Below are 16,037 nucleotides of genomic sequence, written 5' to 3' on the forward strand. Positions count from 1 at the left end.
ACCCTGAGATAAAGTCCTGAGCTGCTACCAGGAGTCAGATCCTTAGCTTCACCAGGATCCCCTAAAAAAACTTAAAAAAAAAAAAACAAACAAAAAACCTTGTAACTGTAAATTCTTTCTCCTCTTAACCGCCTTATAACCCATGACTATCTATCTTAAGGCCCTGGAAACCATCTTTTTCAAATGTGAACATCAAAGGAGATAGGGTCCTCACCTCCCAGTCTCTGCAGGAGGGAAGGAGCTTTTGTTTGATAAGAAGACCATCAACTGGGAGGCAGAAGCAAGAGGAACATTTTCTACTTCCTCTTTTTTTTTTTTTTGAAAGAAGTTTATTTATTGAAAAGTTTTAGTACAGGATTGGATGATCTAAAAATCCTCTATTCTAAACCAATACGAGCACTGCAAATGATAGACTCCTGAATCTAGTGGGCATCTAAGCAGAGGTGAGTTCTAGCAGGAGTATCTGCAAGTTGATTAATGCACTTTCAGTTGGAGGATGAGCAGCGTTGGTGCATGTGTATTTCTGTGGCTCCCTCTTCTGGCTGGATACACATGAGTCCAGCCCCATCCAGCAGAGTTGGACAGAACTGATAGATCTGGTGGTTTCGCTTAATGTTTGCACACAAGCAGCAAGGGCTACACATGTTTTAGGATTGGGCCTTTCCTGAAGCCACCTTCATCTTTTTGAACTGAAACCATCAAATACTTGAGGTCTACATTGCCACTTTGTGGGGCCAAGTCTAGTAGGATTAGCAAATATATAAGAACTACCTGAAAACAAAAAGGAAGGCTCTAAGAATCAATCAGTTGTTAATTCAATAATGGTCATGCAAATTTTTATCTGAAGATAGTTTTGAAATTAGCTCTCTATCTTAGCCTCAATCTTAAGAAGAAATAATATTATGTTTAAATCAACTTTTTTCAGTCATGTCCACGAGTCTACATTTGTATGCCGATGCAGTCTACCTGTGCATGTCTGTAACTGCATTTTCATTGGTCTCTGCATAGAAATTCCAAGAAATAGAAAACCCTCATTTATGGAAACTAAAAATTACATACATCTAAGTAGGCTCTTTATATGATCAAATCAACTCTTCCTAGATAGAGTTGTTCTATATGACATAGCTGACTCTACCAGGCTAGAATACCATTGTTTGTCTCAAAAACCATTTTAAGGAAAGGAAAACGCTAGTCTCTGCAAAGACAAAAACGAACATTTTCTCCCAGTTCTAGAGAATGGACGTCCATGAACAAGATGCAGGCAGGTTGGTTCTCCTGAAACCTCTCTCCTGGGCTCCCACATGGAGGCCTTCCTGCTGTGTCCTGACATGGCCTTTCCTCTGTGTGCACCCACTTCTGATGTTTCTTACCCTTCTCAGAAGGCACCAGTCCAACTGGATCAGGACCCCACCCATATGACCTCATTCATCCTTCCTTACTCCTTACAGACCCTGTCTCCAACTACAGTTACCCTGGGGGTTAGGACTTCAAACTATGACTGTTCAGGGGACACAGTGGAGTCTGTAACAGCGACTATGTTTGACAGGAGCCACTAATTACAGAGTGGTATAATTACAGAGAAGTACATTTAAAAGCTCAGGAAATAAGTCCATGTGCTCAACACAGCCTGTTGCTCAACCTCCAGGTCTTTCCCACTAGCTTCCTCACCTCTTAAACACCCCCTGCCCCTTGTTTCAGTGGAGTGGGGTTCAGGCTGAGTACATGCCTCCCTCCCCTATTACAACAGCCTTCAATAAAGTCTTCCTGGTCTGTTCAATGGTGTCTCGTGCACTTTGGCTTTCACAATTGGTATGTACAGATGTAGTCAGGTTCTCTTTCCTACTAACACCCATGATAAGTTTCTGCATACCTTCCTTCCAAAAGTTACCCTGTTTGTTATGGGTGTCTGTGCTTTATTTAGCAGAAATTACCTTGTTCCTTCAGAGCTCTAAGGGAATTATATTGTGTTGGTGCCAGAATAATTTTAGTATGTTTCCCCCCAACATTTATAAGATAATTTCAAAAACATACAGGAAAATTGCTAGAATTTTATAGTGAACACCAGTATACTGATCCCCCAAGATGCTACAGTTAACATTGCACTATACATGCTTTATCACAGATTATTCACCTGGTCATTCTTCCCTTCTTCCTTTAAGGTATCCTATTTTCTACATCTCAAAGTGGAAAACATTACAAAGTTGTCCCAAATGCTTCAGCATGCACGTCCATAACTAAAGTTCTTATCTGCCTCTGAATGTGACCAAAAGGAATTAGTGAATCTCATGATAACCAGTTTGTCATAAATCATTAATATCAATGAGGAACTACAACATACACATCCTAAGAAAATATTAGTTAATGCTAATCTATTGCTTTCCAAGTTTACTGAGATCCTTCTAATTTGATGTTCACAGTGTTTCTGTGTGGTTGTAATCCCCTCCTGTTGGCTTTTGAAATTACGGGAGGGAGGTTATGTGGAGCAAGGCCAGATGTCTGTGCCCCACAGAGAAGGGGAAGGGTAAGCCAGTGGACAACAGCACATCAACACACTTGCACTGTATACCCAGGCCTTCCAGTGTGGCATAATTGCTGATTCCCACCCTCATGCTTATCTTTGTACTGACTCTGGCTCATCCCTTTGTCTAGATTATTTTTTCTGTCTGAACAAGTGGTAAAATTCCTGTAGGGCTCAGATAATGTCACCTGAATTTTCCCAACCATTTCTGATGAACTAATTTCCTCTCTTCTAAGTTCTACGAGTTCTGGCAACTGTTAGAATACCAACCAGTGTTCTAGGTGCGTGGACATCTAGCTGGCTCTCACCCTGGGCTCATTAGTTCTCTTAGTTCCCTTCCTAAGAGGAAACAGAACATTCTTGTTGCCTTAACTCTCTAGGAGAAGATCTTAAACATTCTAGATGCTCAGTGAGTGTTTACAGAATTGATGTATGGAATTACATTGGACGTAGCAGGTGCTGAGGATAAACTCTCCTTGGTGTTAAGGAGTTGACAAAAGCCTTCACTAGATGTCTCTCAAACCTACAATCCATGGCCCTAACCATGTCTCTCTCTGTTCTCCTGAGCACCCACTCCCCTGTCCGCCCTTTCTAACCGATCTCCTCTTGATCTGTAACTAACCAGGTATACAAGAGGTCCCGCTCTTTCCTCTGAAATTTCATGTGTTGGACAACCTTGGCTTTGAAGGGGAGAGAAGAGCCCTGGTATTTCACTTTTCCTTGGAGTCCCTACTGGTAGCTTCCTCAGATGTGACAGTTTCTTCAAAGCTCTTCAGACTTTCCCTTACTCTTATATTAATGTGCTTCCAGCATCCACCTACTTTCCATTTGCAAAGCCACACGCACTGTTTGTTCCACTTCCAAGTACAAAAATCTGTGAATTATGATATTGAATTGCACTGAAACTGTGAATTGTGGCATTCTCTAACTCTGAAAATGGGGGAAGGTCTGAGGTGTGCAGAGACAGGGGCGGGGGGGAGCTTAGCCCTAAGTGGAGTTTCCTTAGGTCCTTCCACAAGTGCAGGTTTCTCTCCTGAAGACCTGAGGATCATTGAAGACCAGAGAGTTCAGCTCATCTCAGCTCAGTAATAATCAAAACAATGAGCAGACAGGCTCCTGGGTGGCTCAGTGGATTAAGCATCTACCTTTGGCTCAGGTTATGATCCTGGAGTCCCAAGATCAAGTCCTGCTTTGGGCTCCATGCTCAACAGGGATTCTGCATCTCCCTGTGCCCTTCACCCTACTTGCGCGCTCTCTCTCCCATTAATAAATGAAAGCTTAAAAAAAATGGGCAGTGATTGTTTCACTTTGTTTCTCTGCTGGACCACAGAGAAGCTGTGTTTTAGCTAGGACCCTGGCCATTGCCAGCTCTTACACTGAATATTGAAGGCACTCTCCCTTTATCCCCTGTCTTATCCTACTGGTTCCAGGTACATGGAAAAAATATTTCTTTGTGTTTTCCTCAATCCTAGTGCCACCCAAATGACTCCTGTTGGAGGCATTCCTTCTGGATTCTGACTCCCACTCCTGTTGTGTACTGTCCCCCTCTGTCCACAGGGGCAGCCTTGTGAAGACAAGGATGACCCAAGTAAAAGAATGGTGACAGCCTACCTACAAAATGGCTCTCAGTGATTCTGGCCTCCTGATACTCATGCCCTGTGTAATCCCCAGCCACAATGAACAGGGATGATGGGTGCAACTCTCAGGATAGAATGCAAATAGTATAACATGACTTTTAAGTCCGTATCACAAAAGTCATCAATGTTTCCACCTTTCTCTCTAGGTTCTCTCACTCTAGGGAAAGCCACCTGTCGTGACTTTTTTTTTTTAAGATTTTATTTATTTGAGAGAGACAGCAAGAGAGAGAATGAAAAACACTAGCAGGGGGAGGGGCAGAGGGAGAAGGAGAAGCAGACTCCATGCTGAGCAGAGAGCCTGACACAGGGCTCCAGGGATCTTAGCCTGAGCCTTTGGCAGATGCTGAACTGACTGAGGCACCCAGGGGCCCCCAACTGTCATTTTCTTCAAGTAGCCCTATAGGGAATTCCTTGTCAAGAGAAGCTGAGGTCTCCTGCCAACAGCCATAGAAGGGATCCAGCTTAGAAGCACCATCCAACCTATATGCCCTATAGCCCCCCTGTAGCCCCAGTCAAACCCCCTGATGAGAGTGACCTCAGTTACCACTTGACTGCAGCCTCATGGGGAACACTGAGCCAGAACCTGCCTGTGGTCCTGCTCCTGAATTCTTGACCCACAGAAACTGTGGGAGATAATAAATGGTTATTGCTATTCTAAGCCACTAACTTTTGGGGAAATAACAACACATATTAAGAAATGTAATATAATATAATAGAAGTAATAAAAGGAAATAATTTTTCCATGTATCCTGAACCAGTAGGATAGTATAGGGATCAATAGAGAGTGCCACCAATAGAATGATCTGGCATTTCCCAGGGTCCCTGCTGAGAGACAGCTAGCTCCCTGTTGTCCAGGAGAGAAATAAAAGTGAAAAAATTTCTGCCCATTGTATTGATTACTACTGAGCTCAGTTGAATTCTCTGGTCTTCATATAATCCTTGGGTCTTCAGGGGAGAGAATCCTCCACTTTGTCTAAGGACCTAGGCAAACTCCACCTGGGGCTAGGTTCAACCGAGTCTCTGCACACCTCAGACCTTCCCTTACATTCAGAGTTAGAGAATGTCTAAATTCACAGTTTCAGTGCAATTCCATATCACAAGCCTCTCCTCATGGCAATCAGTGTATTTGGCTTATATATTTTTTTCCAAAACAAACAAACAAAAAAACACCTTAAAATGAATATATTTACTTTGTTTTAGTAGGATGTATTCAGTTCTCCATAACCTAAAGGAACTAATATTTCTACTGAGGGAGGCCAACATACCACTTGTTTGACCACACTGGTCAGAGATGTTAATACACAAAAGAAGCCATACTTTATTCTCTCCAGGAGAGAAGTGAAGACTTCATGGGAGATAAATCCTGGGGGAATATAATATTTAGCCTGGTGGGATGATGACGAGTGTAACCTCTGGGGAAAGAATGAAGACAAACTAAAGAGCTTACAGGCATCTCTGAGTCAAAAATCTTGAATGAGATCAGGATGACTGGACCATGAATCATTGTAGAAGAAGATCTTATAGCGAAGGGAGGTGTCAGGAGACCAGGTGGGAAATATCTGAAGTCATAGATGCTGCACAGAGAAAATCCACAAGACATCCCACCAATAATCCATCTGTCCAACCATGTATCAATCCATCCGTGCATTCATCCATTCATCCATCCATTCTGCATTTCCTAATATATATTTTCTGTCTCCCTACCCCATGTACAAAAGGGGTAGTTTGTAGAATTCTTAGCATTTTAGGTCCAGACCCAGAGAATGTTCCGTGACAAATCCAAGGTGGTGTATGGGCCGCTCTGCCATTGGCATACATTCCAGCACATTTAAAGGTGCCTGAGGTATCAATGGTAAATAGGGATGTTATTGGTTTCTACAGATTTTTTTTTCATTTTTCGTATTGGAACAGGTTTTATTTAGCTTAAAAGTTTTTCAATTAAATTTATAGTTTAAGATAACTATACAATGTATCCATACACAGTTCTCGGAAATAATATAGAGATGTCTCAGGCATTCTTTTTCTTGTTTCTCCCAAGGGTAACAAATTACAGATACTGTAGTGCAATATCACACCCAGGATATTGACATGGATACAATGCACACCTATTCCAAGTAAAGATAACACTGGAAACTTCAGCAAGCCTCTAGGGGTAAGGCACAGTGTAGGCCTCTTAGGATGTGGAGTAAGGCCCTGCCATCACCTATATATAACTACTCTCTTTTTGAAAAACCAGTCTTGGCCTGCCTGGGGCCTTTATGGGGACTGAACACTGACTTTGGGCTGCCGAGTCACCAGGTGTCCTGATCTGCCCCTCCTGAGCTGGGTGCTTTCTGGTCCATCGCCTGAGGGTGGTAAGCACAGCAGACCTCCATAATCAGATGGAAGCAGTAGGTACATGATCTGGCCTGATCAGGCCCCGGGGCACAAGCAAGTTCCCTGAAGAAGTTGCCTGAATGCTCCTGGTTGCCACTCCTACCCCATAGCCTCCTCTCTCTCAGTCTATATCTACGGCCTCATGGGAAGCTCCCAACTATCAGTGACAAGGGAATAGAGGACAGGGGCCTGGTTTCCAGCTGCTTCTGTATGATACACAGGTCCCGCCTGAAAGGGAAGAGCTTCAGCATTATAGCCCTTCTCCAGCCTATTCCCAAAGGACAGTGGGTAAGGGAAATGTTCTCAGTGGGCACAACACTGGGCAGTACCCCAGGTGGTACACTTTGCTGGGAAGGAGAAATGCACATGTATGCAAGTAGATGCCCATTTCAATGGTTTGGCTGGATGGCCTGAGACTTGGAAAATCCAATTGGAAACCTGTGACATAGAAATTTGGGGGACAGGTATGTGGATAGATTTCTCTGAGAATGGAAGGATAACAGTGTCCCATGGGAATTCTTCCCAAAGGGTGACCTCAGAAGAGGAGGATTTTAAGAATCCAAAGCTAGGATGAACATTCTGGGGCTACGGTCAGCTTGTTTCCCTGGGACAGGCCTCATTGCCCAGTGGCCTCAGGAATAAAGGGGCAGGAGTGGATGTCAGGCACGGGCTTAGCAGCACAGAGATGTGTTTACCAAGGCTGAGCGGGCTGAACCCACTGCTGAGTGCCCAGCCTGCCAGCCACAGAGACCGACATTGTGCCCTGACATGGCACGGATCCCTGGGGTGATCAACCCACTGGCAGGTTCATGACCCTGCACCACTTTCATCATAGTATGCACAGCATTCCTCTTTTTTTGAAATAGATACTTAAACCACAGATATTAGTTTATCCTCTTCGCCTGCAATGATTTTGCCAAAACTACCATCAGTGGACCTAAATAATTCTTTACCCCACCCTCACTGTCTTCCCTACCCTGTTGCTCTGATCAAGGAACTTGCTTCACACGAACAGAAATGTGTCAGTGGGCCCACTGCTCACGGACTTACTGGCCTTCCCATGTTCCCCGTCCTTTGGAAGAGCTGGCTTGGCAGACTGGTGGACAGTCGCAGTGCTGGCTAGGTGGTAATGCCCTGCTGGGGTGAGGTCCAGTCGTCCAGAAAGAAGGCTGTATACGCTCTGAGTGCAGCTTCTCTCCCTGGGATTAAACCCTGGACTCTCTCCTCTTAGTTCCTGGATGGACTCCTCTTCCAGTTGGCATTCACAGGGAACCTGTGTGGTTCTCACCCAAATGGGAGTAATGGCAGCCACAGGTGTGCCTGCCCTCTGCCCTCCCCGACCCTCCTGACCTGGCAAATAATCTGTGTGGAGTCAGGCTGACTTTTCTAAAACTCTCCAGCTTGGAGAAGTCTTAAGCCTTGCTTCCCACCAGGCACTCTCTCCCTCTCCTGCCTTCTGACTCCCATCTCCTGGCAGTATTTTTTTCAAGTTGAAAAAATCTTTTCCAGCTTCCTTTTGCCCAGAGGCCAAAGTCACTGAAACAAACAAACAAACAAACAAAAACCTGAGGCAGAAGTGAAGCTGGGGAAGACTGATTGATGAGAGCCATCAACAGGGTTTTTTAACTACTCCCATATGGTTTTCTGCCCCAGTCTTAACCCCGTCCCCTCTCCCCCTCCCTATTTCTCCTTAACCACTCCCAGGAGGAGTGTGGTAGACAATTTCCTCAGCAATTTGAGGAGGCTGTGAAGAAACCTTGTCACAGCCACTCTGGGACCCCAGCCAGCATCAAACCACCCGCTTACTCCTGCCAGGCCATATTTCCTGAAATACTTCAATCTTCTCTCCCGCCCTTCTTTCCTTCTTCACGCCATTCTCCTCCCAACCTCTCTTTTCTGTCTTCATTCCCACTTTCCAAATCATCCCCTCTTGTGGTCAGAAAGTATAAACTTCCAGTTATAAAATAAACTAGTCATGACATGTAATGTATAATAAGGTGCATAAATACAGCTAATGATATGCAATCAAATATTGACTCTTGTATACCTCAAAATAATGTTATTGTCAGTAATATCTCAATAAGAAACTTTAAAGGTAAATGAAAAGAAAGAATGATTCTTTTTTGGTGGAATAACGGTGAGATGATAAAGTCTATGACTTTTGTTATGGGTTGAATTGTGGTCCCCCATAAGTTATGCTGAAGTCCTAACTCCTGGTCTTGGGAAAGTGATTTTATATGGACATAGGGTCTTTGCAGCTATATCCACATGATACTATCCACATGGTCCCTTCCTGTAAGAAGGGACCAGAGACAAACAGGGAGGAAGTCACATGGATACACAGAGGCAGAGAGGGAAGCCGGCCCTCTAACAACAGAGACAGACATCAGAGGGCAGCCGACCAGAGCCCCAAATGTCAAGCACGTCAGGAAACATCCAGAAGCTGGGAGACAGAACATGGCTCTGCAGAGGCCTTGCTCTCTTTATTCCAGCCATCAGAATGGGAAAGGAAGAACATCCCATTTTGCATTATTTTTTTCTTTTTGAATTTATTTTTTATTGAGATATAATTGATACACAGCATTATATTAGGTTAGGATGTACAAGGCAATGGTTGGATATTCGTGTATATTGTGAAGTGGTCAGCACAATAAGTCTCGCTTTGAGATCCACTGTCTCAATGACTTTGAAATATACAACACAGTATCATTAACTACAGTGAACATGCTGTACACTATATCCACATGACTTTTTAAAAGATGTTATTTATTTATTTACTTAAAGATTTTATTTATTTATTTGACAGAGATCACAAGTAGGCAGAGAGACAGGCAGAGAGAAAGGAGGAAGCAGGCTCCTTGCTGAGTAGAGAGCCCTATGTGGGGCTGGATCCCAGGACCAGGACAAGAGCCAAAGGCAGAGGCTTAACCCACTGAGCCTCCCAGGCGGCCCCCACATGACTTTTAAGTTCATAACTGGAAGGTTATACCTGTTGGCCACGAGAAGGGAAGATACTGATGGTGGAAACGAAAATGGGAAAGATAGCGTGGTCAGGACAATGGGTGAAAAGGAGCAGACCAGCCTCACCAGAAAGGACTGATATGTTCTAGGCTCTACTGCGGGGGGGGGGGGGGGGGGGGTGTCCCGGGGCGGAGTCAGGTCCGAAGGGAAAATTTTCTGTAGAAACCACAGATCCCGGTGCAGTAGAGCCGCCAGGAGCTTCCCAGGGCGACTGGGGTGGACTGGGGTCTCCAGCGTCCATCCTGGCCTCCTGCTCCGGTTTTTCCTGCCGGTCTGTGCTAGAGCAGGCTGCAGCCCTGAGTTCAGAGGCGGAACCCGGCGTGGGAGCGGTTTGTTGGGGAGTGAGCGGTAAGACCCGGGAGCAGAAACGGTGTCCGCGGAGCGGTTCTGGAGCCTTCTTCTCCCCTGATGACGCGACTCCTCAGTTATTCTCTGTGGTTGCTTTCTGCCTATATGGTGTTCGGCGGTTGTGGGCAACCGAACTACAAAGGTAGAAGAGGAAATTTCACAAAGTTGGGCCAGGCTCTGGGGGCGGGGAGCACAGCGGAGGAGAGAGGGCCGCGCTGGAGATCCGCGGTTCTTCACAGTCTCTGCAGCTTCCTCTGGGAGCCCCGCTTAAGCCTGGAGCCCCTGACTCTAGGCAGGACTCCGGGCTTTCCCAGGGAGGGGGCCGCCACATGACCACGTGCCTCGAGCCCTGTCCCCCTGTTCTCCCTGCAGGAGTCACGGTGCCCACTGGGGTCAACCAGTCCTGGTGGGATGGACTTGTCCGCACGCTCGGGCAGCGGATTACCCCCTCCCGCTCCCCGTGGGACGCCAGGCGCTGCTTCACCTGCACCTCCCAGCTCAGGGTGCACAGCTCTGATGTCCTCTGGCCAGAGACCTCTTCGCTCCAGGTCCCAGGAGCATACATGCCCACCGTCTCTTTTACAGGGTGTGACTTTCTCTCCTGTGAGTGCCATTGCTCCCCAGAACACTAGGGCTCTCTTCCTGATATTCAGATCAGGATGTCACAAAGGGCACAGAGCCCCTTTTCCCACAGGGTTCTGTGGTGTGGATTCTAAGGGTCCTGGGGCCCAAGGAGGAGGTCCAATAGCACCTTCATCCATGGATTGTCTGTGGCTGCTTGTAGGCTACAACAGCACATTGAGTTGTCACTACAGAGTCCTATGCAATATTCAATAGACACAGAAAACCTTTGCACCAGGCTGGCATTTCAATGAAAATCGAATAGGGTTCGTCATGTCCTTGCATCCTGAGACAGGCTTTAAGGTTGGTACTCATCTCTGTCCTTGCATCCAGGATAAGATACTTTTGTATTTTATTTATTTATTTATTCACTTATTGATTGATTGATTTTTTTTTAATTTTATTTTTTATAAACATATATTTTTATCCCCAGGGGTACAGGTCTGCAAATCGCCAGGTTTACACACTTCACAGCACTCACCATAGCACATACCCTCCCCAATATCCATAACCCCAACCCCCCTCTCCCAACCCCCCGCCCCCCATCAACCCTCAGTTTGTTTTGTGAGATTAAGAGCCACTTATGGTTTGTCTCCCTCCCAATCCCGATTTTTAATGAATTTATTTATTTGACACCGAGAGAGAGAGAAAGCAAGAGAGGGAACACAAGCAGGAGGAGTGGAAGAGGGAGAAGCAGGCTTCCCACTGAGCAGGGAGCCTGATGGGGGACTCCATGCCAGGCCCCACCGAATCATGAGCTGAGCAGAGGGAGATGCCTCGTGACTGAGCCACCCAGGCGCCTCTAAAATACTTTTTCAACATTGTGTTTGGAGAAAAGACTAGACAGTGTGAGAATATTGGACTTGAATGTCCCTGCCACTCAGCACCCAACCCACAGGTAATTCAACTACAAACAGTTTTCACTCCTGTAACAAATGTGGGGAATGGGAAAGGACCTCTATGCAGGTTCCTGAGCCAATGGTGTCACTGTGAACAGGACTTGGGGCAAGTGACTTGTCCTTATCTGCAATACCAGCCATTTCAATGACAGGGGCCCTGATGACACTAGGATCCCTGAGGACGATGTCAACTCACACACTAGGCCCACTGACAATGTCTGCACGGTCTCTGCTCCCCAGTGTCTACCCACCCCTGCAAATGACCACATGGCCCTTTGCGGAAGGCCAGCAGGAAGCACTGCATTGCTGTTGACCTGAAGGGTCCTTTCTGATGGATAGCTTACGTCTGCTTCTATTACAGGGTTCCAGCTCTGGAAACGGGCTCAGGTCTGGAACCCAGGCAGAGGATCCAGACTTTCTCTTGGGTGTTTGCTTTCAGGTTCCTCTCCGTCCATCCTAGGACTTCGTCATTGATTTAATTGTCTAAATCCAGCAGCTTCTGGGTTGGCCATCTGGCTATCTTGCCTCTAGGATCACCATGTTCCATGAGCCTAAGGGATGGAGAGCTTTCTGTGGGGCAGGCCTGGCTGGCATTGCAGCCTTAGCATCATTTCAGTCATTGCTGCATCCCTGCTTCAGATAGTTGGGCACCTACACCTCAAATCTCTTACTTTGGGACTTTTCACCCGTTTACAACTGGGTGCCTATTTCTGCAACACCGCCTCCTTCAGCCAAGGTTGGCCATCAGACAGACGTCACCGACTTTCTTGACAACACTGGTGCCCTTCTTTATGACTTTGCTGTAAAGAGTTCTCCAGACCTGTCCATGAGCACAGTTGGAGGACATGTGTTTGGTTTCATGTTTGGCATTTCCTGCTGTATCTGTTCTGTCAAAGGCTGAGATGCTAGGTATCAGCCTGATAGACACAGGGGACATTTCAATGGCTATGTGGCCTCCTGCCAGGCAGAGACATCCCGATCCTATCCCAACAGGGGAAGAGCAGCAGCCTCTACTGCTGGGGGGGAGGGGCTGTGCAGGGACAGTCCTTGCTCTGCCAGCACAGCCCTACAGGGATGCCACTGCTGTCACCTGGATGGCAGAGGGGTGCCTGCTGTTCTTTTTCTTCCAGCCCCAACCTCTACTTCTACTATTTTCACTTTGCAGCTGCTCTCTCGCTTTCCTACAGTTTCTCCATCACATCTCAGCCCAGGCCTGGACCATCATGGTGTGAGATTCAAGGCCAAGTGAATGAAAACAAGTTTCTTTCCTATACCTGTGGGAGCAAGGAGGTCTTTCCTATACCTGCTGGTCCTCTGGGGACGAAGCTGAAGGACACAGCGTTTTGGGGGACACAGAGGGAACCTCTGAAAGACCTAGGGGAAGAGCTCAGAAAGAAACTGCTGGACATTTTCACTAAGAGTGGTGAGTCTGAAGGCCCAGGGCAAGAGGAGAACACGTTGGCAGGACTGAGGAAGCTATTGTGTTCTTGTAAAAGTTCGACGTGGGTCCCAACATGCGGCCCTGTAGCGTGGACAGAAAAGGAGGCCAGAGCAGGACCAGAAGGGCGGAAGGGGAGCTGAGGAGTGCGCAGCGGGTGGGGCAAAGGATTGGTCAAGACCAGAGGCTGACCTGTTTCCGCTGGTGGGGCGGGGGCAGATTCTCTCACCATGCAGGGCAGCCTGATGCGTGAGTGTGGGGCCCACGGACACACCAGAGGATCCTGGTGGTTCGCCTTCAATGAGCAGTTAACTCACTTCTTTGACCCAGAGAACAATGGTTCCTCCGGGAGGCCAACAGTTCAGAGGCATGTTGGACAATGATGAAGAGCTGACCAAGCTCCTTGTGGGGACGTCAAAGGGAGACTGTAAGAGCTGGCTCCAGCAAGTATGGGAGCCCTGCGATGAAATGCAGGCGACCACAGGTAACTCAGAAGACTGGATGGAGTGCTGGTTCTCTTGAAATGAACTTGACCTACCCCACAGTGTGGTGTGTGTGTGTGTGTGTGTGTGTGTGTGTGTATGCATGTCTGAGGGAGAGAGAGAAATTCATCCATCCATGGCAAATTCTTTCTGGAATTTTAATGGCCACGGGAATGTTCTAGAATCCTTCCTTTCCCTTCCCACCTCCCGGATTTTTTCATCACTGCACACACCTTGTGCTCAGGTATTTCTTGGATTTCTTGCTGCCCCAATCAGGGGATCATCAGTCTGTTTCCAAAGATGGTGTTCTTACTGACCCCCGTTTCTGAGAATAATTGTTGTTTCCATGTCAACTGGTGTATTGATGGGAATCCTTCCTTCAGTGCCACCTGAGAGGTAGTCGCTGTCACCATCTTTACCCTGCATCACCTCCTGTCTGTCACAGCAGGAGCGACTGCTTATATTGCAAACCCTGCTTCCCCTTTTGGCCTGAGGAGCCCCTGAGGGACAGGGCGCATCCCCTCCTCACTTCCCAACATCAGGACTGGTCACAGCAGCTGCCACAAGAACAGTGACAGACACCGTCTGCCTGGGAGGATGGACCTGGGCCAGCAGGAGCTGAGGAAGCCTCCCCCCGTTTGGGGTCCCAAGTGGGCCTCTGATTCTTGGGGTTTCATTCAGCGCCACCAGCAACGCAGCCAGATGTGGCCCAGACCAGGAACATCTGCATGGTCATTGTGAGCCTCGACGTTGTCGTTATCGTCATCGTTGTCGTCCTCATTGTCATCATAATTTGCATAATCATCAAAAATTGACACTCTGTGTGGAACTTCTTTAGAAGGACAGGTAGTGAGAGCAGTTTGAGAGGGAAGGGAGGGGCAGATGGCCTGGTGTGAGCACAGGGAATGGTAAATCCCAGCCTCACCCCTGCCCACTGCCTGAACCTTCTCACAGGGCAGTGGGAACAGATGAGTGAGATCTTATATCACGTGTTGGCAACAGCCTGGACAAACTCAGCACTGAGCTCTGATATGGCCTCACTCACTGTGAAGGCCTCTGGGAAAGGCGAGGGTCCCACACCTTGACTTAAGGCATGTTGGTGCTAAATGGATTGAGGGAAGTCAGTCCTGGCTCTGACCGGGTTCTCCATTGGAGAGAAAGGGTCAATTTGGGCCCAGGGTGGGTGGTGTGGGGACAGCGGGGACACACAGCATGGGCCGTACTCCCCTTTGAGTAAGAGCAGCATGGCAGCTCCATGGGACATCTAAAGGAGAAGGGGACTCCATCTGGGCAGTTATAAGGAGAGGGTCCAGGGTCTCATCCCAGGTAGAGGGAGTGGGAAGGTCTCTGCAGACCAACTCAAAGGGCTGGACAGTAGTGCTGTTTTCCCCAGTCGTGGCTTGGGTCTTCACATGTAAGGCAGCAAATGCCCAGTAGAGACCATGCATGATGGGACTAGAAGGAGGCCAGTTCTCTGTGCAACAGTGGGAAGCCTGGCTGAGGCTGGTGCCATTCCTGGTTCAAGGCTACCAAGAAGCCCTTTATCATAGGGACCAGCGCAGCGACTCTGCCTCTGGGCCAGCTGCCTTTGGATGACCTGCTGTTCATCATTAGACCAATAGAACTTCCAAGTTTACAAATCCAGAACCTCCGCCCGACCACCTGTTGCAGGACAGGGAACCTCCCATGTCCCTTCTTGATTTCGTGCCTCTCCTGTTCAGCACTTTCCACTGGCACATTCTATGCTGTTTTCTCTCAGTGCTAAGTGATGGAATTCCTGCACTGAAATGTTTAAATGCTGGACTGAAGAATCTCAACAAAAACTTTTTCTGTGTTGTCCTCTGGTAGTGCAATATCGGATCCTTCTGTCCTTGAGAGGACCATGTCCTTGCAGACAGTATCGCCAAAAAGATACTGTTTGAAGCTCTAGAACTTCAGAGACATTTTCTGTGTCCTCACTGACTTTAAATCTTTTCTAACAACTTTATTAAGTGTCTTTTACTTTCCTTAAAATCAACCCATTAACCTCATTGACTTCTAAATGGGATATTTTATTTTTTTATTATTATTTTTTTAAAGATTTTATTTATTTATTTGACAGAGAGAGATCACAAGTAGACAGAGAGGCAGGCAGAGAGAGAGAGAGAGAGGGAAGCAGGCTCCCCGCTGAGCAGAGAGCCCGATGCGGGCCTCAATCCCAGGACCCTGAGATCATGACCTGAGCTGAAGGCAGAGGCTTAACCCACTGAGCCACCCAGGCGCCCGTAAATGGGATATTTTATAAGTGATTATTTTCCCGGGCCTGGGTGGCTAAGTTCCTGGGGCATCTGCTTTCAGCTCAGGACTTGATCTTCAGGTCCTGGGGGGAGTCCTGCATCTGGCTGCCTGCTCAGCAGGGCGTTTGTTTCCCCCTCTGCCCTTCTGCTGCTCTTGCTCAGGCACGCTTTCTCTCTCTCTCTCAAAAATGAGTAAATAAAAAAAAATCTTTAAGAAATATCTATAATGTGATTATTGTCTTCAGCAATTTATTTCCATCTACATATATTGAAAGAAGCATATCTCTTATAAAAGACTAATTCATCTGGAATTTTTTTTTTATTTTATAAACATATATTTTTATCCCCAGGGTACAGGTCTGCGAATCGCCAGGTTTACACACTTCACAGCACTCACCATAGCACATACCCTCCCCAATAT

The 16,037-nt window shown here is 47.0% G+C and overlaps 2 protein-coding genes across 2 annotated transcripts in view; one reads left to right on the plus strand and one right to left on the minus strand.

The window, feature by feature from the left end:
* The window catches only part of LOC125101686 (UL16-binding protein 3-like), a 176,166-nt gene that overhangs the window by 87,053 nt on the left and 73,076 nt on the right, over nucleotides 1-16,037 (minus strand).
* Nucleotides 1,247-14,181, plus strand: LOC125101685 (UL16-binding protein 3-like). Its single transcript, XM_047732026.1, is given in 6 exon segments — nucleotides 1,247-1,265; nucleotides 10,273-10,486; nucleotides 12,551-12,843; nucleotides 13,078-13,195; nucleotides 13,197-13,342; nucleotides 14,022-14,181. Coding segments are annotated over 6 exon segments (924 nt in total). The 3' UTR covers nucleotides 14,156-14,181.

The sequence above is a fragment of the Lutra lutra genome, chromosome 6 (assembly GCF_902655055.1).
Source record: "Lutra lutra chromosome 6, mLutLut1.2, whole genome shotgun sequence".
Taxonomy (NCBI): domain Eukaryota; kingdom Metazoa; phylum Chordata; class Mammalia; order Carnivora; family Mustelidae; genus Lutra; species Lutra lutra.